The 27409-nt window shown below is 41.6% G+C and overlaps 1 protein-coding gene across 4 annotated transcripts in view; it reads left to right on the top strand.

Annotated features, from left to right (window-relative positions):
• Spast (spastin) overlaps positions 1 to 27409 on the top strand; it is a 45327-nt gene that overhangs the window by 2934 nt on the left and 14984 nt on the right. Inside the window, exons 2-8 of one of the 4 annotated variants that reach the window (XM_021149273.3) lie at positions 8176 to 8259; positions 12210 to 12293; positions 15413 to 15508; positions 22355 to 22542; positions 23899 to 24032; positions 24264 to 24357; positions 26712 to 26786. In XM_021149273.3, coding sequence (XP_021004932.1) covers positions 8176 to 8259; positions 12210 to 12293; positions 15413 to 15508; positions 22355 to 22542; positions 23899 to 24032; positions 24264 to 24357; positions 26712 to 26786 — 755 coding nt within the window. Of the gene's footprint in view, positions 1 to 8172; positions 8260 to 12209; positions 12294 to 15412; positions 15509 to 22354; positions 22543 to 23898; positions 24033 to 24263; positions 24358 to 26711; positions 26787 to 27409 lie in introns of all 4 variants that reach the window. The other 3 variants (XM_021149272.3, XM_029471301.2, XM_029471302.2) reach the window with 3 other exon arrangements.

Genomic DNA, 27409 nt, shown 5'->3' with positions numbered 1-27409 from the left:
AAGCAGCAGAACGAAGAACAGAGTTAGGTGGCCAAACTTAATACAGGCTCGCTCTTTGACTTTATTTATTTGAGATTATAATTACATCACTTCTCCCTTTCCTTTTCTCAAACTCTCCCATGTATCCTTCCTTGTTCTCTGTCAAGCGTATATAATTTCATACTGATTAGTATTTCTCTCTTTCTCTTTGTTTTTGTTTTTGTTTTGGGGACAGGGTTTGTCTAGCCTTGGTTGTCCTGGAACTTGCTCTATAGACCAGGCTGGCCTCCAACTCAGAGATCTTCTGCTTCTACCTCCCGAGTGCTGGGATTAAAGTTGTGCACCACCACTGTCTGGCTGATGTTGCTCTCTTTTTAATACTAGAAAAGAGCCAGTCCAGATACTTGAGGGAAAGAGTTGTAGTCATGGGTTGGATTAACTAAAACGTGACCTAGTACGTTTTGTGTGATTTCTATTGATGGACAAGTGTGAGATCTCCTAGGTAATACAGAGGTGGAGGTTCAGAAGGCGTGGCTCGATTGGTAGTACCTAACTGTAAGGGCCACAGTGTGCTGTGGGAAAGAAAGTGAACCAGTTTTTCAGGATGTTGTAGGTTGAGACATCTGGCATCAAGAGCAGAAGTATCTAAATAAAATAGTCCCCATCAGTTACAGTTTTTAGACAATTTTATTTACTAATTTTCCTGTGTGTGTGTGTGTGTTCGCCTGGGTGTACGTGGGTGCAAATGTGCCATACTGTGCATGTGGAGGTCAGAGGTTAACCTGTGCAGGTTAGTTCTGTCCTACCAGGGGGGACCCCAGGATCAAACTCAGGTTGTCAGGTTATCTTAGTCATGTACGTATCTGGGCTTATAGTTCCAGTGTGCTGAGTTTATCACCCCGTTGGTAAGGAGGCATGACAGTAGGCAGGGAGGCATGTGGCTGGAGTAGCAAGCTGAGCACTCATATCTGTACCGTAAGCAAGAACAGAGAAAATGAACTGAGGAAATGGGAGTCTTGAAACTCTAAAAGCCCACCCCCAGTGGTACTCTTCCTCCAGCAAGGCGACCCCTCTCCACTTCCCAGACAGCACCAAAGAGCACCGGGTGTTTAAATACACATTCTCACTCAAGCTACCACACCATAGAATTGTCTAATTTTATCGTTTGTTTTGGCTGTCCTGGAACTCACTTTGTAGACCAGACTGACTTTAAATTCAGAGATCCATCTACCTGCTGCTGGGGTTAAAGGTGTGTGCCTCCGCTTCCGGTAGTGATTTTCTAATTTTGTATAATTCAGTATTGTACATTATTTGAAACACACAAAAGCCTGTCCGCATCCATCTTCATAGACTGCGTGCAGAGAGAAGTCAGTGGTTCCTTTCTTTCCTGGAAAGTGTACAGTGTACCATGTGGGAAGGGTTAACTTAGACTTCGTTTCCTCTTGCTTGTTGACTACGCTTCAGTGGACTGTGGTGGGTCTCACTGGTGCCCAGCACTTAGGAAGCTGAGGCAGGATGGTTAACGAAGCTTGAGGGCAGCTTGAACTGCACAGTAAGCGCTACAAAACCCCGCTTCAAAAACCTGAAAGACTAAAAGGATTCTTTTTGAAATTCTCCTTGATTAGACATAAAACATGAGAACCACCACAGGTTAAAGGTCTGTATGGGGAGTTGGTAAGCTGCACAGGGATTTACCAACCATGATGGGACCCTGCTGCAAAGGCCTCCCAATTAGAAAATAGAAAAAATAATGCAAGAACATTAGAGTTTTTCATAAGCATCTGTCTTACTGACTTCTCAATATTCAGTGTTATTTGCAAAAATAAAAAATAAAAAGATCAAAAGACAGCTACTATTGGAGACTTTATGCCTTGTTTGGTTTCTGTTTTGTTTTCTTAAATGGGTGGTAGTGGCACATGCCTTAAATCCCAGCACTTGGACTTGGGAGGAAGAGACAGGTGGATCTCAGGGTTTGAGGCCAGCCTGGTGTACAGAGTTAGTTCCAGGAACACCTAAGACTACACAGAGAGATCTGTCTTCAAAAACAAAAACAAAACAAAACAAAAAAGTACCAAAACTTTTTTTTCGTTTCTTTTCTGCTTTTTTTTGTTTGTTTTTGTTTTGGTTGATTGGTTTGGTTTGGATTGTTTTGGTTTTTTTTTATTTTTTTAAGATTTATTTATTTTTTATTATATGTGAGTACACTGTAGCTGTCTTCAGACATTCCAGAAGAGGGCGCCAGATCTCGTTGCGGATGGTTGTGAGCCACCATGTGGTTGCTGGGATTTGAACTCTGGACCTTCGGAAGAGCAGTCGGGTGCTCTTACCCACTGAGCCATCTCACCAGCCCCCAGTTTTTTTTTTTTTTTCTCTCTCTGTTTTTTTGAAACAGGGTTTCTCTTGTATAACCTTAGCTATCCTGGAACTTACAATCTGTCTTTAAATCCAGAGGTTCACCTGCCTCTGCCTCCTAAATTCTGGAATTAAAGGCATGTGCTCCACTGCCCAGCTTAAAACTGTTTGTTTAGCCATTCATTTATCTATTTGTTTAGTTTTTTTCTCTTTTCTTTTCTAGACTTTATGTAGTCTTGACTATCCTGGAACTGTGTAGACCAGGCTCGCCTTAAATTCAAGAGATCCGGTTGCCTCTGCCTCCCTAGTTCTGGGATTAAGTTGGGTAGTGTGCTACCACTACCCAATTTAAGGCACATACACCAGTATGTGTACCAACAGAGGTAGGAAGAGGGAGTCTGATTCCCTTGGGATAGGAGTTACAGATAGAAGATCGTGAGCCACCAAGTCAGTGCTGGGAATTGAGTCAGGGTTCTTTCTGTGAAGGGCAGCTTGTGCTCTTAACTGCTGAGCCCTCTCTCCATCCCTTGGTTAGTTAGTTTATTTTTGTCACAATGTATGTGGCTAATGTGGCCCTTGGATGGTTTTGTTATTCTGTTATTCCTGGTTAAATATGTAGATGAAGGAATTCTGGGTCATGTAGCAGATAGGCTAACTAGCATAGGAAAGAACCAGGCTCTTTACTGAGTTAATGGCACTAGCTGGTGTGAGGGCAGCAAATGTGACATTGTGGTTCTTTGCCTTTTGTATTAGATTGTTTTGTTTCTGTGTAGTTGGTTTCTTAGTCACTGTTCTATTGCTGTGGAGAGACAACCAGGACCAAGGCAACTCTCATAAAAGATAGGATTTAATTGCAGTTTTCAAAGACTTAGTCATGGTGGGGGAATGGAGGTGCTCATGGTGCTGGAGTAGTAGCTGAGAGTTGCATCCTGATTCACAGGCAGAGAGTGAAGCATGGGTGCTCTTGTGGTCTTTTGAAGTCTCAAAGCCCACCCCCTGTGACACACTTCCTCCAATATGGTCCCATCTACTCCAACAGTGCCACACCTCCTAATCCTTCTAATTCTTTCAAAGCTTTCCACTCCCTGGTGAGTAACCATTCAAAGCTGGGAGCCTATGAGGGCCATTCTAATTCAGTCACCACAGCTGGTTTGGTTTTTGTTTTATTTTATTTATTTATTTATTTATTTATTTAGAGACAGGGTTTCTCTGTATAGCCCTGGCTGTCCTGGAACTCACTTTGTAGACCAGACTGGTCTCGAACTCAGAAATCCGCCTGCCTCTGCCTCCCTAGTGCTGGGATTAAAGGCGTGTGCCACCACGCCCGGCCTGGGTGGTTTATTTATTTATTTATTTTTATTTATTTATTTATTTTTTTTAGGTTTTTGTTTTAAATTTAGATGTGTATGGGCATTTAGTTGGATCTCTATTTGGGTGAACCAGTATTTACTTACTGGTTTGGCAAGTATTCATCTCTGAGCTACATCTCTAGACCTCATTTTATAAAAAAAAGAAGAACGTATTTTGTGTGTACGGGGCAGGAGAGTGGAATGGAGCATGCATGCCTGCCATAGTGTGTGCCTGTGGAGGTCAGTCTGAGACCCGGGTTTTAATTTGTCTTCTCTAACAAGTGGAGGTATTAGGTGTCTTTCATGTTCTTCTTACCACTTTCCACCTCTGGAAACATAGATGTTTCATGTTACCCACTTGGGAATGTGAGATTGAATTGAGGACATTGTACATGCTAGGCACATGCTTGACCACCAGATTGTGTCCTGGGTTGTTTGGCCATTGTTTTTAAGATTTATTTATATACCTATTTATTCATTTTATGTACATTGTAGCTTGATTGTGAACCTTCATGTGGTTGTTGGGAATTGAATTTTTTGGTTTTTCAGGACAGGGTTTCTCTGTGTAGCCCTGGCTGTCCTGGAACTCACTTTGTAGACTAGGCTGGCCTCGAACTCAGAAATCCGCCTGCCTCTGCCTCCCGAGTGCTGGGCTAGAATCTTTTTAAAAAACTTTCCATGCCGGGCGTGGTGGCGCACGCCTTTAATCCCAGCACTTGGGAGGCAGAGGCAGGCGGATTTCTGAGTTCGAGGCCAGCCTGGTCTACAAAGTGAGTTCCAGGACAGCCAGGGCTATACAGAGAAACCCTGTCTTGAAAAACAAACCAAAAACAAAAACAAAAACAAAACCCCAAAACAACAACAAAAACAAAAGAAATGTGTGTTTTCTGATAGCTGCAGCCTACAGATTGAGAAGCACTGGTTTAGTAGACAGAGGTACCTGCCTGCAAACTTGATGACATAAGCTATCCAGGACCTACGTGGTAGAGAGAATTGACACTTACCAGTTGTTCTCTGACCCCCACAGGGGTGCTGTTACAGGGACACATCCACACACATAACACTAAACAGATAAATGTAATAAGAAAAAATGTAAGTAAGAAGAATGTGTAGATTAGAGCAGCTCTGTTAAGCATTGTCCATGTGGTGAGTGGAAAACCTGATACTGTTGTAGTTGATCAGTGTATATGCTAGAGAAACTGCAGATGGGTGTTAGGGACAGAATGGTCATTGCAGCACTATTTAAAAAAAGAACTAGGTCCATGTTTGATATGTTTTTGGGAAGAGAACTGGGTATTTAGCTCAGGGATTGGACATGTTAAGCAGGTGTTTTGCCACTGAACTCCAGCCTCACCCTTAATTTTTTTTTTTTTTTTTTTTTTTTTTTAGACAGGGTTTCTCTGTGTAACCCTGGCTGTCCTGGAACTCACTCTGTAGACCAGGCTGGCCTTGAACTCAGAAATCCCTCTGCCTCTGCCTCCCAAGTGCTGGGATCAAAGATGTGTGACACCACTGCTCGGCCTAGCCCTTAATTTTTAATATTTTTAAAAGCATTTTTCTTTATTATTTTATGCATATGAGTGTTTTGTTTATATGTAATTTTACACCACATGTGTGCCTAGTATTCAAGAGATTCTAAGAGGGCATTCCTTCTCCTGGACTGGAGTTAGAGACGTTATGAGCTACCATGTGGGAGCTGGGATCCCAGCTCTGGTCCTATGCAAGAACAAGTGCTCTTAACCCTTGGGCCAGTGCTCCGGCTCTAGGATCCTTCTCTGCTTAGTGTCTTACCTTTTCATTGCAGTGCTGGGGGTGAAACCCAGGCCTTACTCCAATGAGCCAGCGTCCCACCACCGAATAGCGTGTTCCCTTTCATGTAATAACTGTTTCAACAATTTAAAAATACTTAAACAGAACATTTTATTTATTTTGTGAGTATTGTCGTGGTGCAAGTATGGAAGTTAGATAACCACTTGTGGGAATCTCTTTTCTCCTTCTACCATATAAGTCCTGGGTATCAATCTCAAGTTGTCAGCCTCAGCGTCAGGCTTTTCCCCCTCTGATCTGTCTCACCAGCCCTTCAGTAGCTTTTAATATAGAAAATGGCTAAATTACCAGGTTAATATACTATATCTCACTATAGCAATCTCACGAGTGAACCCTACCCACAGAGCTGTCTCTGGGTAGATGCTTGCTGCACAAGCTTAGGTCCTGACTTCAGGTCTCCAGCATCCATGTGAAAGCCAGATGTGGTTGGCTATCCCAGCACTGGAGTACTTAGAGACAGTGGCTCTCCGGGAATCTGTGGCCAGGCATTCTTACCCAGAGTAGTAAGTACCAGGTTAAATGAGAGTTGCTGTCTCAAAAAAGTCAAGAAGGCCTGGTGGAACACACGACAGGTAAAAGCTCTTGTTGCCCAAGCCTGGCATCCTGTTGGATTCCCTAAAGCCATGTAAAGAGGGAAGTTAGAGGACTACACCAAGTTGCCTTGTGCTCTCCACACACATGCTGTGTCATGTGTAACAATGCCTCGGCCCGTGTGGTAACCTGTAAGGTAGAGAGCAATAGAAGAAGATAGTGGACATCAGCCTTGGTCTTCCATTTGCGCAGGAAAGGGCTTGTGCCCTGCACAGACATAAATGAAAGGTAGGAGTCTCTGCATGCGCTTTTAATCCTAGCACTCTGGAGGCCGAGGCAGCTGTATCTGAGTTCAAGGCCAGTCTGGTGTATATAGTGAGTTAGTTCCAGGACAGCCAGGACTACCTAGAGAGACCCCGTCTCAGACAAAACAAAACAAAACAAGAAATATTACAAGTATTGGTGAATATAGTAGAAATGCCTGTCCTAGAAAGATTTGTACTGGGATCATGATAGTGGCTTCTTAGAAGGGAGAGCTCCACTGCAAAGGAGCTAACTCCCTTCTACTTGCTACGATTTATCCACTTTGGTATTAAAATTGTACAGAAATCAGACAATGCTAGTGATACTCTCATCACGCAGAATGTAAATACCATTACACTGTGTTTTCTTTTTTCCAAGTAAAAAACCCAGCAATGCATGTGAGCAGGTAGTTTCTTATTGAAAATGGGGCATTAAAGCCAGGTATGTGGCACCCTGATAAGTCTTAGCTTGTCATCCTCAGCTATATATGTATTTTAAGACCAGCCTGGGTTACAAAGACTTCATTTCAAAAAAAAGAAGAAAAAAGGAAGATAAACATCCAAAGTTTCAGTTGTTTTATTATAAACTGAGGAAGGCTCTTGTAGCCTAGGCTAGCCTCAGACTTGCTCTGTAGTTGAGGAAGACCTTGAACTTGTGAACTTCTTGCCACCATGTCCAGGTTGATTTATAACAAGCTTTTAATAATTGCTTCATGTGCCATTATCAACTGCTTTTTAAATACATACTGTTTACTAGGCAGAGTGAAAACATATTGTCAGAAGTAAGAAATTACCAAGTGTATGGGCTGATTTATTTGGGGGATAACAAGGAAAGGGAGGAACACGCCTTTAATCCCATTTCTAGGAGGCAGAAGCTACAGATCTCTGAGTTCAAGGCTAGCCTGGCCTGCACAGTGAGAGCTACACAAAATTTTTCTTAATAAGGCAGGTGGGGATGGGTCACTTGGGGAATAGAGAATACACATTCATAAAGAAGTATTTCTTAGTTGTATATGGGATCTACAAAAAGATTTCATTCTGTTTTGTGATAATGGCAGTTGTGTTGAAAATGCCAGACATAGCCAGGCAGTGGTGGTGCACGCCTTTAATCCCAGCATTTGGGAGGCAGAGGCAGGGGGATTTCTGAGTTCGAGGGCAGCCTGGTCTGCAGAGTGAGTTCTAGGACAGCCAGGACTACACAGAGAAACCCTGTCTCGAAAAACCAAAAAAAAAAAAAAAAAAAAAAAAGGAGAAGCAGCAGCAGCCGCCGCCAGACATGATGGTGCACACCTTTAATCCCAGCACTCAGGAAGCAGAGGCTGGAGGATCTCTAAGTTTGAGGCCAACCTGGTGTACAGAGTGAGTTTCAGGGCAGCTGGGGCTACACAGAAAAACCCCGTCTTCAGAACAAAACACAACATCCTAACATTTGGGGCCAGAGATATGGTTCAGTGGCAAAAGGGCTTAAATGCCAAACCTGGTGATCTGAGTTCAGTCCCCAGGGCCTGTATGTAGAAGGAAAGAAACCAGTTCCCATGGTTTTTCTGCTTCCCATGTGCACGTGTGAGCACGTGTGGCACGTGTGCTCCCTCTCTTACACACACTATCAATACATAATGTAACTTAGAGAACCTAAAATTGTGAGAAACATTGGGACTATAGTCTCCCTGCTGGAGAGACAGACATATTAAGATAGAAGTCAAATGGTGGGTGATGCTTCTCAGACTTACCACAGCCTCTTCCTGTGTCATCTCTCAGTATGATACCTGGGACAGTGGATGCTACATTGTCTTACTCATGACATATACAAATAATGATTTTTATTTTTAAAGCAGGACAGAAGGAACAAGCTGTGGAATGGTATAAGAAAGGTATCGAAGAACTGGAAAAAGGAATTGCCGTTATAGTTACGGGCCAAGGTGGGTAAGACATATAGTTTGTATTTGCACCCCAATTCTACAGTAGTCCCTCCTTCCAAATCCCATCTTCTTGGGGACCCTGCAAGGGCTCCTAGTGGAGTAAACCGAATGTACTGCCATGCTCTAAGTACTAATCCCCAGGACAGCTGCTGAGTGACCTCAGGGGGACAGCACATGGAGCTTGGGGACTTTGGACAAAGATTCATCATTATGATGGAATAGATCAGGTAAAGGTGAAATGTTATGAATTCTACACACAGCTCAACATTTATAAATTGTTTATTTTTGCAGTTCTCCATTTATTTATTTTGGACTGTAAGGGATCACAGGTAACTGAAAGGTCTGAAAGCACAAGGGCGGGGCTATTACTGAATTTATATAATTACCCTCTTTTAGATATGTTTACCTCAGTGACTATATTTTATTTCTTGATGTCATTGCTAATATTTGTGAATATATGGTACTGGGTATCCTAAAAGTGAAATTAAGTAAAGTCTCAAACATGACTTAATATAGCAGGCAGGAATATACTCTATGATCCTTATGCAAGCAACAATAAGTGATCAGCTGGTGGTCAATTACTGAATAGTTGTTTATCAGTCACATGTGTTGTCCCTGTTTTTGATGCTAGTACTGGTGTTTGTCTCACACACCACAGCATGTCCCTTCTCTGATTCTATCCCCAGCCTGGCATCGGGTTTTATGGTTTTTAGTGTGTGTTAGCATATAAATAAGGCACACACCTTTAGTCGGAGCACTAGGAAGGCAAGAGGACCTCTGAGAGTCTAAAGCCAGTCTGAGCTATGTAATGGAACCCTATCTCAAAATAAACAAAATACAATAAATTGGAAATGTCTTGTTAAGATTTATGTTTGACTCTTTTAAACAAAACAGTTTGGTTTAAATTAAAATCAAATTTGTATTATGATCTAAGCCAGCACTTGTGGGGTGTGAGTGGAAAAGCCTGGGCTATACAGTGAGACCTGTAATCCAAAACAAAACAGAAATAAACTTAGAGCCTAACATCTATGTAGTGAACAATCCTTGGATACTTGCTGTCTCTCAGCAATCTCTAAACGCCTATATAGATAGAGCATCTGGTTTTTATGGTAACTCTGTGCTTTGTCCTTATTTTCAGATGAGAAGCATGACATACAGAGATGTAATTCAACTAAGGTTTCACGGCTAGCAAGTTTGAGAAAGTCAAATTTGAATAGAAGCAGCTAGATGGCAGAGACTGAATTCTTTATTCTCTCCTGCTCCTCCTCCTCTTCTTCTTCCTCTTCCTTTTGTTCCTCCTCCTCCTCCTCTTCTTTTTCTTTGTTTGTTCAGTTTTTCAAGACAGTTTTTCTCTGTGTAGCTCTGCCTTTCCTGGAGCTAGCTCTGTAGTCCAAGCTGGCCTCAAACTCAAAGATCCCCCTGCCTCTGCCTTCTCAGTTCTGGAATAAAGGCATGTGCCACCACTCCTTGTTGCAGTAAATCTCCAACCCAAATATGCCCCGGCAATGAAAACACAACACAGGTAATATGATTACATGCTGTGCGCCTAGATTGGGCTGATCTACCGCTACACTACCATCTTCCACATCTATGAGACCCCTTAGAACTTGGGGTTTCTCCAGGCCATGTGCTTCTGCTCCGCTATCCTTCATCTTCCTCCTCCTCTGCATCCTCTCCCTCTTCCATTTTCTCCTCCTCTCTCCACCTTCCCTTTTATCTGCCCAATCATCAGCTCTCCTTTATTTTACAAATTAAGGTGGGAAGCAGGTTTACAGGAAATCACCTGATTGCTAACTCATTCCTTGTTCATAGCCACTCACTGGAGAATGGAATTATCAAATATAATTAGCCCCAGGGCTACCTACAACAACTCCTGGCTCTTTTTTTTTTTCTTTTTTTTTTTTAATATTTATTTTTATTTTGTGTATAGTTGTTTTGCCTGCATGTATATTTGTGTGCCATGTCTGTGCCTGGTACCTACAGAGGCCAGAGGAGGGCATTAGATCCCCTGGGACTGGAATTACAGATGGTTGTGAGCTGCTGTGTTGAATGCTGTGGATAGAACCTGGGTCCACCCAGTGCTCTTACCCCTGTCTGAGCCATCTCTCCAGCCCCTGGAGGCTGAACTTTTTTTTTTTTTTGGTTTTTTTGAGACAGGGTTTCTCTGTATAGTCCTGGCTGTCCTGGAACTCACTTTGTAGACCAGGCTGGCCTCGAACTCAGAAATCTGCCTGCCTCTGCCTCCCATGGATTAAAGGGATTAAAGGCGTGCGCCACCACGCCGGACCATTTTTAACATTTCTTTAGTTCTGTTGATGCTTGAGACAGGGTCTCACTATGTAGCATTGGCTGGCCTAGAATTCAATATGTAGACCAAACTAGCCTCAAACTCAGAGACATCTGCCTGCCCCCACCTCCTAAGTTGCTGCGAATAAAGGTGTGTACCACCACCACCACCCAGCAGATCTCTTGTGTAAACAGCAGGATCTGACTTACTGCTAGAGCATTGCCTAACTTAGGTGAAGCTCTGGGAAAAACTCAAGCATTGCAGAAGTCAGTTAAGAAAGAAGTGTGAGGCTTTGATGACCATGACTTTATGAATTAAAAATATGAGTATATATGCAGGACTTTGTGAACTTCACGAAGAACTGTTAGAAGGAAATGACTCATGCCTTTTATTACTAAGAAAAAAAAAACCTCAAAGTGTGTTTTCTTCTCCCACTTAGAATTTAAGTTCTGATTATACTGAATAGATTATGTCTTTGGTCGACATCACAGCATCACTGTTTGTGACATATTCATTCATGCACAGGCTGTGACAAAGTGACTGCAGCCTGGCTGTTAGTAAGGTGGCACAGATGTCAGATCATATCCTAGCTTTGTTTGTTTATGTGTATAATGTGTGGGTGCAGTGGAGGTCAGAAGACAGGTTTCAGAGACAGTTTCAAGTTCCATGGTGGGACTTGAACTCTGGTTGTCATGTTTGCACAGCCAGCAGTTCTGCCCACTGAGCCATCTTACTAGTCTCAGTTCATAGACTGAAGTATGAGGGAAAAACTATCAAGGGCTCCATGAAATATTTATGAAATCCACAATTCTGCATCAGATTTGAAGCCAGCATGAGGAACCGTGGCAGAGAGTTTGTGAAGTAACATGTCTATGTATAATATATATAAAAGATAGGTTCACACTATAAATTCCAGTCTGGCTTTGAATTCGTGGTCCTTCTACCTCAGCCTCCAGAGATAAAAGTTTCAGGTGTTCTTTGCCTTGCCTAGCAAAAGCATTCCCTCTCCTTCCATTTTTGAGACAGGGTCTTACTCTGTGGACCAGGATGGCCAGAAACTCATCTCTCCTGACTGACTTTGAACTTGACTCGGTCTTCCAAATCCTGGGGTTAAAGTGTGAGACGCTTAGCCCACTTTTTTTTTTTTTTTTAATAAAAGAATTATTTATTTATTATATGTAAGTACACTGTAGCTGTCTTCAGACATTCCAGAAGAGGGTGTCAGATCTTGTTGCGGATGGTTGTGAGCCACCATGTGGTTGCTGGGATCTGAACTCTCGACCTTCGGAAGAGCAGTCGGGTGCTCTTACCCACTGAGCCATCTCACCAGCCCCTTAGCCCACTTTTAATTTCTTTTTTTTTAAAGATTTATTTATTTATATGAGTATACTGTAGTTGTCTTCAGACACACACCAGAAGAGGGCATCAGATCCTATTCCAGATGGTTGTAAGCTACCATGTGGTTGCTGGGAATTGAACTCAGCTCCTCTGGAAGAACAGTCAGTGCTCTTAACCTCTGAGCCATCTCTCCAGCCCTTTTAATTTCTTTATAAAGAAAGACTCTGATTCTGCATGAAGGTAACTGGAGTAACCTTGAAACAAATGTTATTAAGGAAATGTCCATACTTGTTAACTAATTCTTCCTTTGGTTTTTTCCATCTAGGTGAACAGTATGAAAGAGCTAGACGCCTTCAAGCCAAAATGATGACTAATTTAGTTATGGCCAAGGACCGTTTACAACTTCTAGGTATTAACTAATGTATTCCCTAATTATCTCTGAAATATAGTTGAAATGCTTACTGACTCTTACATTGTAGATGACTGGACACACACATAGTTGAGTGATGGAGTGCTTACTTAGCATGTGCCATGTGCCGGCCCTGGGCTCAGTCTCCAGCTCCATAAGAAGGGAGGCTTCAGTGTAGGTAGAATACATTAATAGTTTCAATTTTGTTTGTTTATTTTTCAAGACAGAGTTTCTCTGTGCTGTCCTGGAACTCCCTCTGTAGACCAGGCTGGTCTTGGACTCACAGAGCTCTACTGGCCTCTGCCTCCAGAGTGCTGGGATTAAAGGTGTGCATCACCACTGGGCTATATCTGCATCTCCCTTTCATATTATTATACAACAAATTCTTAATATATTTTATTCCATTTAAAAGTGTATCATGTTTTTCTCAAAGATGCAGACTCTTTTAAAGTAAAATCATGAAATATGATCATCACTAAAAAATACCAGTAATTACGAGACAGGATCTCTCTACATGGTCTTGTCTGTCCTGGAACTCGATATTTAGACAAAGCCAGCCTCACTCACAGAGATCCTTTTGGCTATGCTTCCTGAGTGCTGAAATGATGTGCCATCATGCCCAGTGGGAATTACTTTTAATATCAACCAAAACAAGTACAAAAAATGACCAGTCTCCAGGTTTGTTATGATTTAGTAACAAATACTTGTATTATTATTATTATTTGATACAGGTCTCGGTGTGGCTCTGGCTGTCTTTGAACTTACTATGATGTAGACCAGGCGGGTCTGGAACTCACAGATTTGCCTGTTTCTTCCTTCCAAATGCTATGAATTAGAGGAGTGTACCTCTATGCTAAGCTAAAGAGTTTTAAAGTAGAGATAGATGGTAAGATTTTTCATCAGTGAGGAGCTCAGGGAAGCAAGCTGGTTTAGTTTGGGTAACTGCATTGATCTGTAGTACCTTAGTCATTTTAAAAAGAAGCATTAGTCTCTCTCAGTTATTGTAGGAGGGATAAACCCTAGGGCCTCGCACATACCACTCAGGTCCTCTACCGCCGAGCTTCATCCTCAGTTAATGCTTTAGTAATAGAGATAAACTGAAGCAAGGCCACAGTCAGTGGTCTGTGATCATTTGTTTATGTATGCATGTGTATTTACACAGGTAAAAGTGTAAATTCTATGTATATACCTATACTTTTATTTCCAATCATCAAAAAAACGTAACATTCTACTTTCTTCTGTCTTTACTATGTAATGAGTATTTCTGGTAATGAGTGTTTGGGTTAATAAAGAAGACACTAACCCAGAATTTTTTTTTTAACTTATGCTTTTACTGACACTAGTTGTGTCTCAGTGTTTTGATTTAAAGAGCATTATCATTGAGAAAAATCAGATGACCTACCTCCAGTTAACTGAAGTAAATAGAAAGGATCCAAGGTATATTGTATCAGCCACTTGTAGGATACAAAAGCTGCTCACTGCTTTGTGCTTTGTACACAAAGAGCAGCTGCTATTTAACCGGTCCCAGCGGCATGTGATACTGCACCGTAAACCAAGCATGGTGCCTACCTGTCTGACTTGAGGAATATAAGTCTAAAAGTTCCTATGTATATTCTGCTTTCTTTGTTTGCTTTACTTGTTGGGTGCTGATAATTAAACCAGAGCCTTGCACATATTGAGTGTGTATTCCACACTGAGCTACATATCTCTAGCCCCTGTGCTGCCGTTAAACGTGGATTCATTGGCTTGCTAGTACAGAAGAAAACAAACTTTCCTTCAGCAAAGAAAAAGGTGATCCCTTGCGTGGGTGAGACAGGTTACATAGCTCATGTATGTCACTCAGGAGCATGGCTGGAGCCCTGCATGTAGGTTACTGCCAAAGTTGGGGAGCAGGGTTAGGGCTACAGCCCTGCTCCTGGAAGCGAAGCATCAGCCTTCCTACTCTGGGTAGCAGGCTGGGACTCTGTCTGTCTAGGGCTGTTACTTGAGATGGAGTAGGGTTGAAACACATCTTTTCATTGATTAGTTACATCTTACAGGCACATGACACAGAATTTTAAAGTATAACTACCATCTCTTCCATACTGTGCCCAAGTGACCCATTTCTGTAACATCATTGTCTTTGGGTTCGTTAAGAGGTGACAACTGTGTGTGTGTGTGTGTGTGTGTGTGTGTGTGTGTGTGTTCACAAACAGTAGGATACAGAACACATAGTTCATCATGCTGGTCCCCTTGCCCTGTGGCATTTACTTTTAGCTAAATATGACCTTGTTTCCTTGTGTGCCATTTTTAAGTTTGACTTCCTCTTAAAAATTCCCTTTTATCTTATATTGTACTGCCTCTGTAAAGTGGAAGCAATACTGTACTTCCTCTGTAAAGCCTTTTTTTCCAATAGGCTCTTTGTAGTGTGCAGTCATTTAAAAGTTATGCTATATTGGGCATGGTGGTGTGGGCCTTTAATGCCAGCAGATCCCAGTGGGTCTCTTGAGTTCAGAGCCAACCTGGTCTACATAATGAGTTTTATGACAGCCAGAGCTATATAGATAGACCCTGTCTCTAATAATAGTAATAATAATAACAATAATAATTGTCATCATCAAATACAGTTATGCTCTAAATTGCCAATTATATTTAATTTGTTTGTAGATAACAAGAACAATAGGCATAAGCTGGGCATGGTGGCTTTAACCCTAGCACAGGAGGCAGAGGCTTTCAGATTGCTGAATTCAAGGCCAGCCTAGTCTACAGAGTGAGTTCCAGGACAGCCAGGACGACTTAGACCCTGTCTCAAAACAACAACAAAACCATAGTCACTTTTTAATTTGCATGTCACTATGGTAACTTAATAAGCAGCCATCACTTGCTGCTGATAATAGTGGTAAGTATCTTAGCTTGCCAGACTGATTAAGGTTTATTTTCAACATAGCCTTTCACATGTTAACTTCTGTAACTGTTGATAGGAGTGCTTACTAATTGCATATTTTAGAGAATATTTCATATATCTGCACAAACTTCAGTTTGACACCTTTGTAACACATTAATAATTTTCCACGCACATTTTATTTGTTTATTTTCCTTTTTTGTTTATTTTGTTCTTTTTAACCCCCTCTGTTGCATAGAGAAGCTGCAACCAGTTTTGCAATTTTCCAAGTCACAGACGGACGTCTATAACGAGAGTACTAACCTGACATGCCGCAATGGACATCTCCAGTCAGGTAGGTTTAGGGCAACTAACGCAAACTAAAGCTTGCATGCCAGATGAATACATCTTCCTTACCCTATTGTTGATTTACTGTGCAGAAGAAGGTGTGACTGTTTAGTTTTCACAGGATCAGTAGGAAATGCAGTATCCTTATCGTTCGTAGTGTCTGAGTGCCTGACAGGTTTAGTAGACCTACTCTAATTATACTATTTGCATTTTTTTCCAACTTTCTACTTACAGAGAATAAAATATGGGGAAGTGGCATCTACTTACTGCCTAGCCCACTAGCCCTTGAAGAGTCCTCAATAAATCTGCTCTTTTAGAAAAAATATTTACATGTATGTATATATGTATATGTGTATATGTGTGCTTGTGAACATGTTTGGAGGGCAGAGGACAACTGAAAGAAGAGATTCTCTCCTGCCACCATGAATGTCCTGGGATTAAACTCAGGTTGTCAAGCTTGGCAGCAAGAATCTTTCCCACTGAGCCATCTCACAAAGCTTCCTTCGTTGTTGTTGTTGCTGCTGCTGCTGTTGTTGTTTTGGGGTTTTGTTTTTGGGGCAGGGTCTTACTATGTAGCTCTGCTTGGCTTAGAACTTTCTATACATACCAGGAGGCCTTCACTTCCAAACATCAGTCTATTCCTGCCTCTTGCTTCCCCACGGTTGGAATTACAAATATATTTACTTAATTGTATTTATCTGTTGAGTCAGGGTCTCACTATGTAGCTATGGCTGGCCTGGAAAACTCTATAAATTAGGCTGGTTTCAGCTCAGAGATCTGTCTGCCTCTGCATCAAAGACTGGGATTAAAGTTGTGCACAACCACACCTAGGCTGTTCATTCCTTTAAATGCTGAAAATATTTTCATTTCTGGGATTCGTCTTCTTTTTCCTCTCCCCTCCCTCAACCCCCATTCCCTTCTCTTGAGACAGGGTTTCTCTGTGTAGCCCTGGCTGTCCTGGAACTCACTTTGTAGACCAGGCTGGCCTCAAACTCAGAAATCCACCTGCCTCTGCCTCCCAAGTGCTGGGATTAAAGCAAGTGCTATCCATAGCTGGCAGTGTGGGGGCTTTCCTTTTTGTGTTTTTCATATGGAATTTTTACTGTTTTGTTAAATAGTGTGTATGTGTTTTCATATGAATAATATGAATTGCTTTATCATGGTACCTGTTAGACACTAAAGCTTTACATTCCAAGAAGATACATTTTAATAGTGTCATTGCTATGGAGTAAATCTGCATTTACTCCATAGTAACTTTTGCTTACTACTCTGATTAAATACATAAGAAAAGAAAGAATTCAAAGCCTTTGCTTTGTTCTGGTCGAAGAAACTTCATAGTTTAGGCTTCCTGGGTCTCAGTTGGTTTTTGTTTGGGTTTGGTGTGAATTTTGCCCAGGCCTTTAGACATGCTACAAGGTAGTTTGCTTGGTTGCTGGTTTGGTTTGGTTTTGTTACTTTTTCAACAGTAGTTTCATGCCCAGGGCTATGGGTTGAGGTTTTCTGAGACAGTGTTTCCACCTCTAGCTGGAAGTTACTCAGCAGCTCAGGCTCAAGTGCTTCTCCTCTCTGACTCCCGAACAACTCATCACCCCCACCTTACCCAGGTTTGTACTTCAATTTTATTATAGTAAATATAACTTCAAGTTGTAGGGTGTAAACTTCAGGTTAGACTGTGAAGTAGCTGCTGGTTTTTATTCATTTATAGGAAGCAAATTTGAAAGTTTACTTCTTAATTTTACTTAGTTTTTTGAGCACTAGGGAACTCAACCAATGCCTGACACATGCTACTCAAGGCTCTGACACTGTGATAGATCCCTGGACCAAAGATGAAGGAAGGATCTATTTCTTTGGCTAGCGTGTGCGTGTGTGTGTTTGTGTGTGTAGTTTCTTCTTTTTGTTTTTTAAAACTTAGTTATCTGTGTCTGAGCATTTGGTCTGCATCTCTGCCTTTGCACCATGTCTGTGCCTGGAGGTAAAGATGGCTTTGAGTTTCAGTGTGGTGCTGGGAATCAAACCCAGGTTCCTTCTGGAAGAGCATCTAGAGCTAGAACCTGCTGAGCCTTTTTTTTCTTTTATATGCTAGAGATCAAACCCAGAGCTCTTGCATCTGTTAGGCAAGCACCACAGCATTAAGTGATATCCTCAGCCTTCTAAGGTTTAACAGAGAGGATAGCTGGGCTTTGTGGGTAGAAGCAGGCCATCCGCATTGTGTCCTGGTCCATCTGTCCATCCCTTCAGGAGAGCTCTTTGGTTTAGTCCTACAGTGAATGGCTGTGTCTTCCTCTATCTCAAGTATAGACAAACATTTTGCCTGTTTTATTTTGAATAGCTGTGATATGTTATTAGAAACTATAAAACAGCAGGATATAAAGAGATACAGAAATAGTTAGGTTTCCAAAAATACATTTTGAGATTCTGATAATCCTATCAAGATTAGAAGTAGGCCTGTCTCTCTCTCAGGTCTGGTGACATGCCTTTGCCTTAAGTCTGTTGCTTTGTGCATATGCTGGACTCCATTGCATTTCTCCATACAAAGAAAGGGGTGTCAGCCTTCTCTTCCTGGGCTTATTTTAATATATCAGATTCTGTTTTATTTCAAATCTCTAGAGAGCTCAGCTTCTAACTGTGCTTTCTGGAGAGAAAATGCTAACCTCACAGCTAGTTTCTACAGCACTGGTGTAATAAACACCAAAGTGGTGAGTGAGCCTTAGTGTTATTGTTATATCTGGAATACTTGAAATATTTTACTTGCATGAGTTATTTCATCTCTTTTCATAAGTGTTCACACCAAAATCTACTTATTAATACAGTATGTTATCTATAGTATCTAGTTTTAACTCAAAATTAATAAATGTCCTGATTTTACATATTCTCTTAAGTTCATTCTCTAGCCTTCCTGTTTACTTCCCAACCCTCTATGATGGAAGCCTGGTCTGTTCTACAGTTCACAGTCTTCCTGCCTATATTTTTAACATCCGTGTGTGTGTGTGTGTGTGTGTGTGTGTGTGTGTGTAAAATCATTTTGTTTGCATCTGTGCCTTTGCACTGTGTGTGTGTGAGTATGTAGACCAGAGACTGGTGTTGGGTAGGTATCTTTTTCAATTACTACCTCTCATTGAATCTAAAATTATAGGCATGTGCTAACGCACCCACCTCTTAAGTAGCTCCTTTGATAAATCTATAAACTATCTTTCTAGTGTTTAAAAATACCTTGAGCTGGGCATGTAGCTTACTAAATGCTGTGCATATGTGAGAACTTGAGTTTGATTCCCCAGCATCAAATATAAAAAGGAGAGCATAAAAACAATGATTTAATGATACTTCCCTGGAATCTCACTCTAATCTCCTCCACCTGTCTGTGGCTTCAGTTCCTGGATTTTGGTTTTCTCTATCAAACATAATTCTTTGAAGCACGGAGGGATGACTCCGTCATTGAGAGCGTATACCCCATGCAGAGGACTGGAGCTCTGTCCCTGGCAGCAGTGTCCAGTGGCTCCCAGCTTGGAGCATCCAGTGCTTTCTTCTGGACTCTGGGAACTGCAGCCACGTGGATGGATCCCCCTGTGTACATAATTACGTTTTTCAAAGATTCAAAACGTTCTGGGCTGGGGACACAGCTCATCAGGTCCCCAGATCAGCAGGAGATTGGCTGCTCTTCTAGAGTACCCAGCTTTAGTTCCCAGGCCCTGAATGGCATCTCACAAGGGTCTGTAACTCCAGTTCCAGAGGACCTGGCACCCCCACACAAACATGCATTCTGACAAAACACCAGTGCAACATAAAATAAATACATCTTTTAAAAAAAGAAAACCTGAAAAGTAGACAATAGTCAAGAAAGTTCTCTTTCTCTCTCTCATTCCCACCCCCCCCCCATCTCTGTCTCTCTCTGTGTCTCTCTGTCTGTCTTGTCTCTCTCATTCTTTCTCATGTGTGTTGGACCGTTGTTGGGTAGGTATCTTTTTCAGTTGCTACCTCTCACTGAATCTCATTGATGAAAACTCATTACCCTGGAAGCTCTGGGTCTGCCTACCACTCCCTCCCCTGCACTAGGATTCATTTTGGGGGCAGGGTCTCATTTATCCTAGCTGGCCTTAAACTTGCCTGTGGTTAAAGATGGCTTGTACTGCCACACCCAGTTTTATGTCCCCACCCAGAGCTTCCTGCATGCTAGGCAAGCAGTCTGCCAACTGAGTTACATCCCCAGCTCCTGGCGTAAGTTTTGGTTGTTGTTTCTTGGTATTGAGCATCCAACTCAGGGTCTTAAAACATTCTGGGCTTTGTCTGGACTACTGCTATATCCTTAGCCATTCTGACATTTGTTATTTTCTCACAGTAGTTCTCTGTAAAACTTTTTCTTTCTCTCTCTCTTTCTTTCTTTCTTTCTTTCTTTCTTTCTTTCTTTCTTTCTTTCTTTCTTTCTTTCTTTCTTAAGATTTATTTATTTATTATTTGTAAGTACACTGTAGTTGTCTTCAGACACTCCAGAAGAAGGAGTCAGATCTCATTACGGACGGTTGTGAGCCACCATGTGGTTGCTGGGATTTGAACTCAGGAACTTAGGAAGAGCAGTCGGTGCTCTTAACCGCTGAGCCATCTCTCCAGCCTTTCTTAAGATTTCTTTATATGTGTGATTGTTTTGCCTGCATATATGCATGTGTACTATGTTCATGTCTGTTGCTCATAGAGGTCAGAAGAGGGTGTAAGAGCCACAGGGACTTGAGTTATGGCTAGTGTGAGCTGCACAGTGCTGGACCCACACTCAGGCTCTCTGTAGTAGTAAGAGAGGTCTTAACCCGCTGAAAGTTCTCTCTAGCTCCCCTCCCCTTTTTTCTTTTTTTAAAGGAAAAAATATTTCTTATGTTTGTAAGTGTTTTTTCTGTGTTCCTTGGACATGTAGTATCCACATAAGCCGAAAGAAGATGTGAGATCCTACAGACTTGGGTGGTTATGAGCTGCTGTGTGGATGCTGGGAACTGATCCAAGTCCTCTGCAAGAGCAGGGAGGGCTCTTAGCCACTGAGCCATCGCTCAGCCTCTTTTTATTAGTATTAATTATATGTACAAGTATAGGTTTGCACAGGTGTGTAGGGGTGCTAGTAAAGTCAGAGGGGTCAAGTTCCCTGGGAGTCAGTTCCTTAAGCTGGAGTTTGAAGTGGTTGTGAGCTGTACTGAGAACTAAACTTGGGTCCTCTGCAAGAGTGTAGTAAGTGTTCTTAACTGCTGAGCCATCTCTCTTGCCCTGTGTTGATAGTTCAAGGCAGTGAATCCTTCATCTTAAAACCTTTGGAGAAATAGCAGTACTTTATGATTAAAATAATTCTAGCAATCATAGTCGTTTATGTTCTAGGAGAATGATCCAAGCTAATCCAGACTGAGTATAAAAATGTCAAAAATGTGTTGTGAATGATCACAATGTAATTAAATGGCCCGGTTGGTCTAGTATTTAGGCTATACATCCTGCTTGTCTTAGGGATCCTATTTGTCTCCCAGTAGCAGTTTACAACTCATTCTGAGTGTAAGGATGTCAGTGTCAAATTCCCTGGACAGTTTTTTAAACTTGGAATTTTACTTGTTTCAGACCTTGTAATGATTAGGTTGAGATAAACAGTTTGGTTCTCCAAATAAACAAACCGATTCCCTCTACCTGTTTAAGAGTTCTTAATTTCAAAAGCAAAACAAAGGCTCCTGCCTCTTGACCAGTCTAATTTACAGGGCAGTTTAACATTCTTCTCTTTGCTCCCCCATCCTTTTGAGAGGGTGTTGCTATGTAATGTAGTCTCAGCTGGCTTAGAACTCTGTGGGTAGACTAGGCTGCCCTGGAATTTGCAGGGATAGCTCCTGCCTCTACCTGCCGAGTGTTAGGATTATGGGGTTATATGTGCCACCATGTCTGTCTTTTAAGACAGGTTATCTCTCTTATGTAGCTTTGTATGTCCTGGGACTTACTTTGTAGACCAGGCTGGCCTCAGATTTACAGAAATTCACCTCCTGAGTGCTGGGATTAAGGATGTCTACCACTGTGCGTGGCTTGCTTTTTCTTTATCTTAAAGATAGTTTCACACTCTGTAGCCCAGATTGGCCTAGGACTCATATATAGCCCAGGTTATTATTGAAGTCATGGCAGTCTTTCTGGCTCAGCCTCAAGAGCACTGGGATTATAGTTTGAGCCACCCTATTTACCTGGCTTATAGTAAACATCATTATTAATAAGATTTTTGTTTTAGAAGAATATAAAGTTGCAGCTGGGTGTGGTGGTGCACGCCTTTAATCCCAGCACTTGGGAGGCAGAGGCAGGTGGATTTCTGAGTTCGAGGTCAGTCTGGTCTACAGAGTGAGTTCCAGGACAGCCAGGGCTATACAGAGAAACCCTGTCTCGAAAAACCAAAAAAAAAAAAAAAAAAAAAAAGAAAACTAGAATCTACAACAGGAAAGGGGGGTAAACCTAATAACCAAATCTCTGTTTTCAAACTGTTCCCAAGGCATCCTGGTTTACTTTCTAACTAGGATCTTATTCTGAGGTATTTCTAAATTGAAAAACCTTTGATATGGGTCAATGAAATGACTTGGCTGATAGGGGCACTTCCTGTACAAGCTTGGTGGCTTAATTTCCACCCTGGGTCCCACGTGGTGGGAGGTGAGACCCAAAGCCCAAATGTTGTCTTCTGACTTCTACATTGCCATGACTTATGCACACTAACACACACATACATACATACATACACAATAATAATAAATAAAACTTGTTAACTTCTGGTAGTTTGGTTTTATTTATATGAGTATTGTTAATTGTTATTTTTTATACTTAAAATCAAAGTTTCTAATCATGATGGCTGTATTTTTTTTTTCCTTAATAGAAAGTGGAGCAGTTCCGAAGAGGAAAGACCCCTTAACACATGCTAGTAATTCATTGCCTCGATCAAAAACTGTCCTGAAAAGTGGCTCCGCAGGGCTCTCCGGTCACCACAGGGCGCCTAGTTGCAGTGGTTTGTCCATGGTTTCTGGAGCAAGACCGGGACCTGGTTCTGCAGCTACCACACATAAGGTACTCTACACTAGTGAGTGTAACATGTTTTCAAGTAGAAAACTTGGTTAAGCTTGCTTCTTTGTATTAGTTCTCTATAATACAGAATTGATTGGTTTCCACAGTGTTACATATAACTTTTTAATTTGCAAAAACTACTTGCTATTAAATACCTTAATTTAGTTCCTTTGAGAATAATTAGGTATTTTATATTGTTTACTTCCCAAGTCTTTTTAGTGTAATGTTGTATTTGTCATCTTTTTAAAGAGTATGTATAGTGTTCTACCTATACGTGTGCCTACATGCCTGAAGAGAGCATCAGATCTCAATATAAACGGTTATGAGCCACCATGTGGTTGCTGGGAATTGAATTCAAGACCTCTGGAGGAACAAGCAGTTCTCTTAACCTCTGAGCTGTATCTCCACTTCTCTATATTTCATTTTTATTCTAGTTTTAGATGTCAGATTATATCAGTCTTATAACATTAAATATATCTAGAGTTTTGTTGTAATATTTTTCCCCCTGAGACAGCCTAGAACTGTCTCGGTAGACAAGGCTCTAGGAAGAATCAAAGTTATATGACTTCTCTTATCTTGGCTTTAAAGATAGTTTTCTTTATTCATGTGTGTTTGTGTATACACCTGTGTGTGCAGTTGAAGGTCAGAAGAGGGCATTAGGTGTCTGCCTATTCCTCTGAGAAAGAATCTGTGCTCCAACCTCAAGCTTGTATTCTCTTGACTAGGCTGGAAGCCAGCAAGCCCCAGTGATCATCCAGTTTCCCTTGCCTTCAGAATTGGAGTTCTAGGCATGTACATGTTATGTGAATGCTGCCACCCAAACTCCAGTCCTTAGAACTTTGTAGTACAAGTTCTTAACTGCTGAGCCATTTCTCTGTCTTGCCTTTGTCTTTTAATAGTGACTTAATCTCTGGATAAAATCTGTTATATTGGCCCTCTTCATGCCAAATTTTGTTCTATACTGAATATAATTTTGGGCCAAATAATCTTTAGAGTCTTGGTTCTTTTTTTCTTTGAGTCTGCTATGTGTGGAGACCAGAGGTGGATGTCAGATAACTTCCTCAGCCACTTCCCACAGCACCTCTGGGACTCACAGTGTGCTAGAGCAGCAGCCTGTGGGCTCCAGGAGCTGCCTGCTTGCCCTGGAGAGCTGGCAGCAGATGTGCTCCACATGCCCGCCTCATGTAGTGCTCAGGATCTACACTCAGGTTCTTACAGTTGTACAACAAGCATCCCACTAACTGAGCCTCTCAACAGCTTCATATTTTCTTTTGTTTTTTATTAAATTCTCTTAATATTTATGGTGATTTATCAGTGAGAAGTCTAAGTTGTTTCACATTAAATTTTGTGTCCTTCAAGGGTACTCCAAAACCAAATAGAACCAACAAACCTTCTACACCCACAACTGCAGTTCGGAAAAAGAAAGACTTGAAAAATTTTAGGAATGTGGACAGCAATCTTGCTAACCTTATAATGAATGAAATCGTTGACAAGTAAGTTCAGCCTAGTACTTCAACTTCTGTTTATTTTTATTTATAAACTACATATGTGTTACATAATAAACATTTTGTTTGCTTTCATGCTTAATTTTTATGGTTGTTTTGACGAATTTTGCTAATAAACAATATTCTTAGTTAACATGAAAATGACTGTTAGGCTAATACGCCACATTTAAGTACCTGGACAGTGCTTCTGTTGTGAGACTCACTGACTGTGTTTCCTAGTGGGACAGCTGTTAAGTTTGATGACATAGCCGGGCAGGAGCTGGCAAAGCAAGCGCTGCAGGAGATTGTCATCCTTCCTTCTCTGCGGCCTGAGGTAAGGGAGGGCCGCGTTGGCAAGTAACTAACTCATCGCAAGTAACTCGAGGGTCAGTGTGTAAGAAAAGCACACTGAAGCCTGAGGATGGACCAAGCATCAGCCGAGGAAGCTAAAGCAGGGGGTCGTGGGCTCCATGGGGAAGTCTGGACCAGCCTCGGCATGACCTGTCTAACTCCTCCCTCACAAAAAGGCATTCACATTGGTTATGGTAACTTCTTAAAGGAGATGAAAATGATTATAAGATATTCTGAATCCATTTTTAACTTTTATGAGTCAAGTAGAAAGTCATGATATAGTTTTTATTAAAAAATTGAGAGATTAGAAATTGCTTCTCCTCCCCACCTCCCCATGCTGAAGTTAAACCTAAGGCTTTGCAAGTCAGATGGCTACTACTGAGCCATACCCCAGTCCCAAGATGCAAAACTAAGAACTTTAAACTTGTCAGGAGTGGTGGCTCGCACTTTTAATCCTAGCACTCAGGAGGCAGAGGTAGGCAAATCTGTATGAGATCGAAGCCAGCCTTGTCTACAAAGCAAGTTCCAACATAGCCAGGGCTGCTATAAAGAGAAAACCCAGTCTTGAAAAACAAAACCAAAAAACCTTTAAACTTAAAATAACCGAACAAAGGGGAAATTCAGATAAAATAATTCTTTAAGTCTGAAGAGCAAGTAACTATTTTCAGTGTATTAATTTGCCAGGATATTAACAGCCAGCGAATAATGTGGGGGGATCTGGCTTACCTCATATTTGCAGTCATTAAAGGAAACAGAAAATCATTAAGTTACTAATTAAAGTTTGGTTTGTGCCAGGCAGTGATGGTGCATGCCTTTAATCCCAGCACTTGGGAGGCAGAGGCAGGCGAATTTCTGAGTTCGAGGCCAGCCTGGTCTACAGAGTGAGTTCCAGGACAGCCAGGGCTACACAGAGAAACCCTGTCTTGGAAAAGACAAACAAACAAACAAAAAAGTTTGATTTGCTGTATATGGCACTGTTGTGTAATTTTTCAAGTTAACTAGCATAATTATCGTATTTCAGTGATAATGCAAGATATCCCATTTATCCCATGAGTACCCATTTCTGGATCACAGTCTTATTTCTGGGTCATAGTCATGTCAACACTAGTGGAAGTCCATAGACTGTATGGCTGTCTTCCTCAGTCCTCTGTGTCCTCTGTGGTGTGTGGCACCTATGGACACCGACCAAACTGGAAGTTATTGCTAGGAATTGCTTTTCCAGTTCATAGGTTTTTCGTTTTCCTTCCTGCCTTTTTGTTTCTAACGATTTATTTATTTATTTTACGTGAGTCCACTGTTACTTTCTTCGTACACATCAGAAGAGGGCATCAGATTCTATTACAGATGGCTGTGAGCCACCATGTGGTTGCTGAGAATTGAACTCAGGACCTTTGGAAGAGCAGTCAGTGCTCTTAACCACTGAGCCATCTCTCCAGCTCTCCTTTCTACTTTTTTTCTTTGTTTTTCTTTTCTGGGTGAGGTTTGAAAATATTGCCCAAGCTGGGCGTGGTGGCGCACGCCTTTAATCCCAGCACTCAGGAGGCAGAGGCAGGCGGATTTCTGAGTTCGAGGCCAGCCTGGTCTACAAAGTGAGTTCCAGGACAGCCAGGGCTATACAGAGAAACCCTGTCTCGAAAAACCAAAAAAAAAAAAGAAAAAAAAAAAAAGAAAAAGAAAATATTGCCCAGGAAGGCCTTGAAATCATGGTTTCCAGGAGTTCTTTCTCCCTCAGGCTCTTAGTAACCAGTAACTCCTACCACCAGGCCCACTTTTGTCTACTTAAAAACTCTTTTAGTTAGTGTTTATCATTCCAAGTTATGAAATCACCAACCAGTTTGACTGGTAGTTACATTTTTGCTAATACTCAAAATTAGAGTTAAGACAGGGACAGAAAACATTTGTCTTTTCTGAACCAAATTTATGTCATGGGTCCCTTGGGGAGCATACTGTAGCTTATAGAATGAGCTACAGGGCAAGCCACAGAGGATAGTTTATAGGCTGAGTCGTAATGCAATAGACTGACCATTAACTAAGAACAGCGCCTTACAGAAGGAATCACACAATTGCAGAGCTAAAGAGAATGGTGAGGCCTGTTGTGTGGCACACACCTATCCCAGCATTTGGCAAAATCAGGTGGATCTCTTAGTTTAAGGCTAACATGGGCTATGTGAGTTCCAGGCAAGTCAGGGCTACATAGTGAAACACCCCTCCTTCATGCCACTGTCCCTGTCCCCCAAAAAAATGTTTATCGATAGCAGATGTTAAATACTTGACATGTTGACATGTCTGGCTAATCTCTCTGGAGTCATAGCTGTAACCACCTTCTGTTTTATAAAGTTGTTCACAGGGCTCAGAGCTCCTGCTAGAGGCTTGTTACTCTTCGGTCCGCCAGGAAACGGAAAAACAATGCTGGTAAGAAGGCTATCAAGGTTGAGGATTCTACTGAGATCTCAGGGACCCTAGGAGAAAGCTGTATGTGGCTCCCAAGTGTTTTGTCTATGCCTTTCTGCTGTAACACACTTTCTGAGGCCCTTAAACAGTTTCCCTGGACGCCCGTGTGTAACCCTCACTTGTATGTGTTTGGTTTGGTTTTGCAGAATACTTACTTGACTGATGATCTGTCTAATAATTTCTAGAATTTTCCCATCTTAACAAGTTAGTTTGACTAGTTAGTATGCTATTGGTTTTCTTGTAGTGTTCTTTGACCAAAGTCTTTTACCAGAAACTGAATACCTATATCTGTAGTATTCTTTTCTTTTGTAAAAACAGAGATATTAAAGGCATGGTAGCATATACCTTAATCCCAACACTGAAGAGGCAGAGGCAGGAGGATTTAGTCTGCATAGTCAGTTCCAGGCCAGCCATGGCTATACAGTAAGATGTGGTCTCAAACAACAAAATCAAATAGGGAAAGAATAACTCTTTCTTCCTGTTTAACTTTCCCTGGCCAGTATCTTCCTACCAAAGAGAAGAGAATCCCTCCCTAATTCTCTCTTGGAAAGAAACCCAGTGTATAGACTCTCTTCTCATAGCAG

The sequence above is a fragment of the Mus caroli genome, unplaced genomic scaffold, assembly GCF_978045245.1.
Source record: "Mus caroli unplaced genomic scaffold, Mus_caroli_1 scaffold_18, whole genome shotgun sequence".
NCBI classification, from domain to species: domain Eukaryota; kingdom Metazoa; phylum Chordata; class Mammalia; order Rodentia; family Muridae; genus Mus; species Mus caroli.
This window is presented reverse-complemented; position numbering and strand designations above follow the sequence as displayed.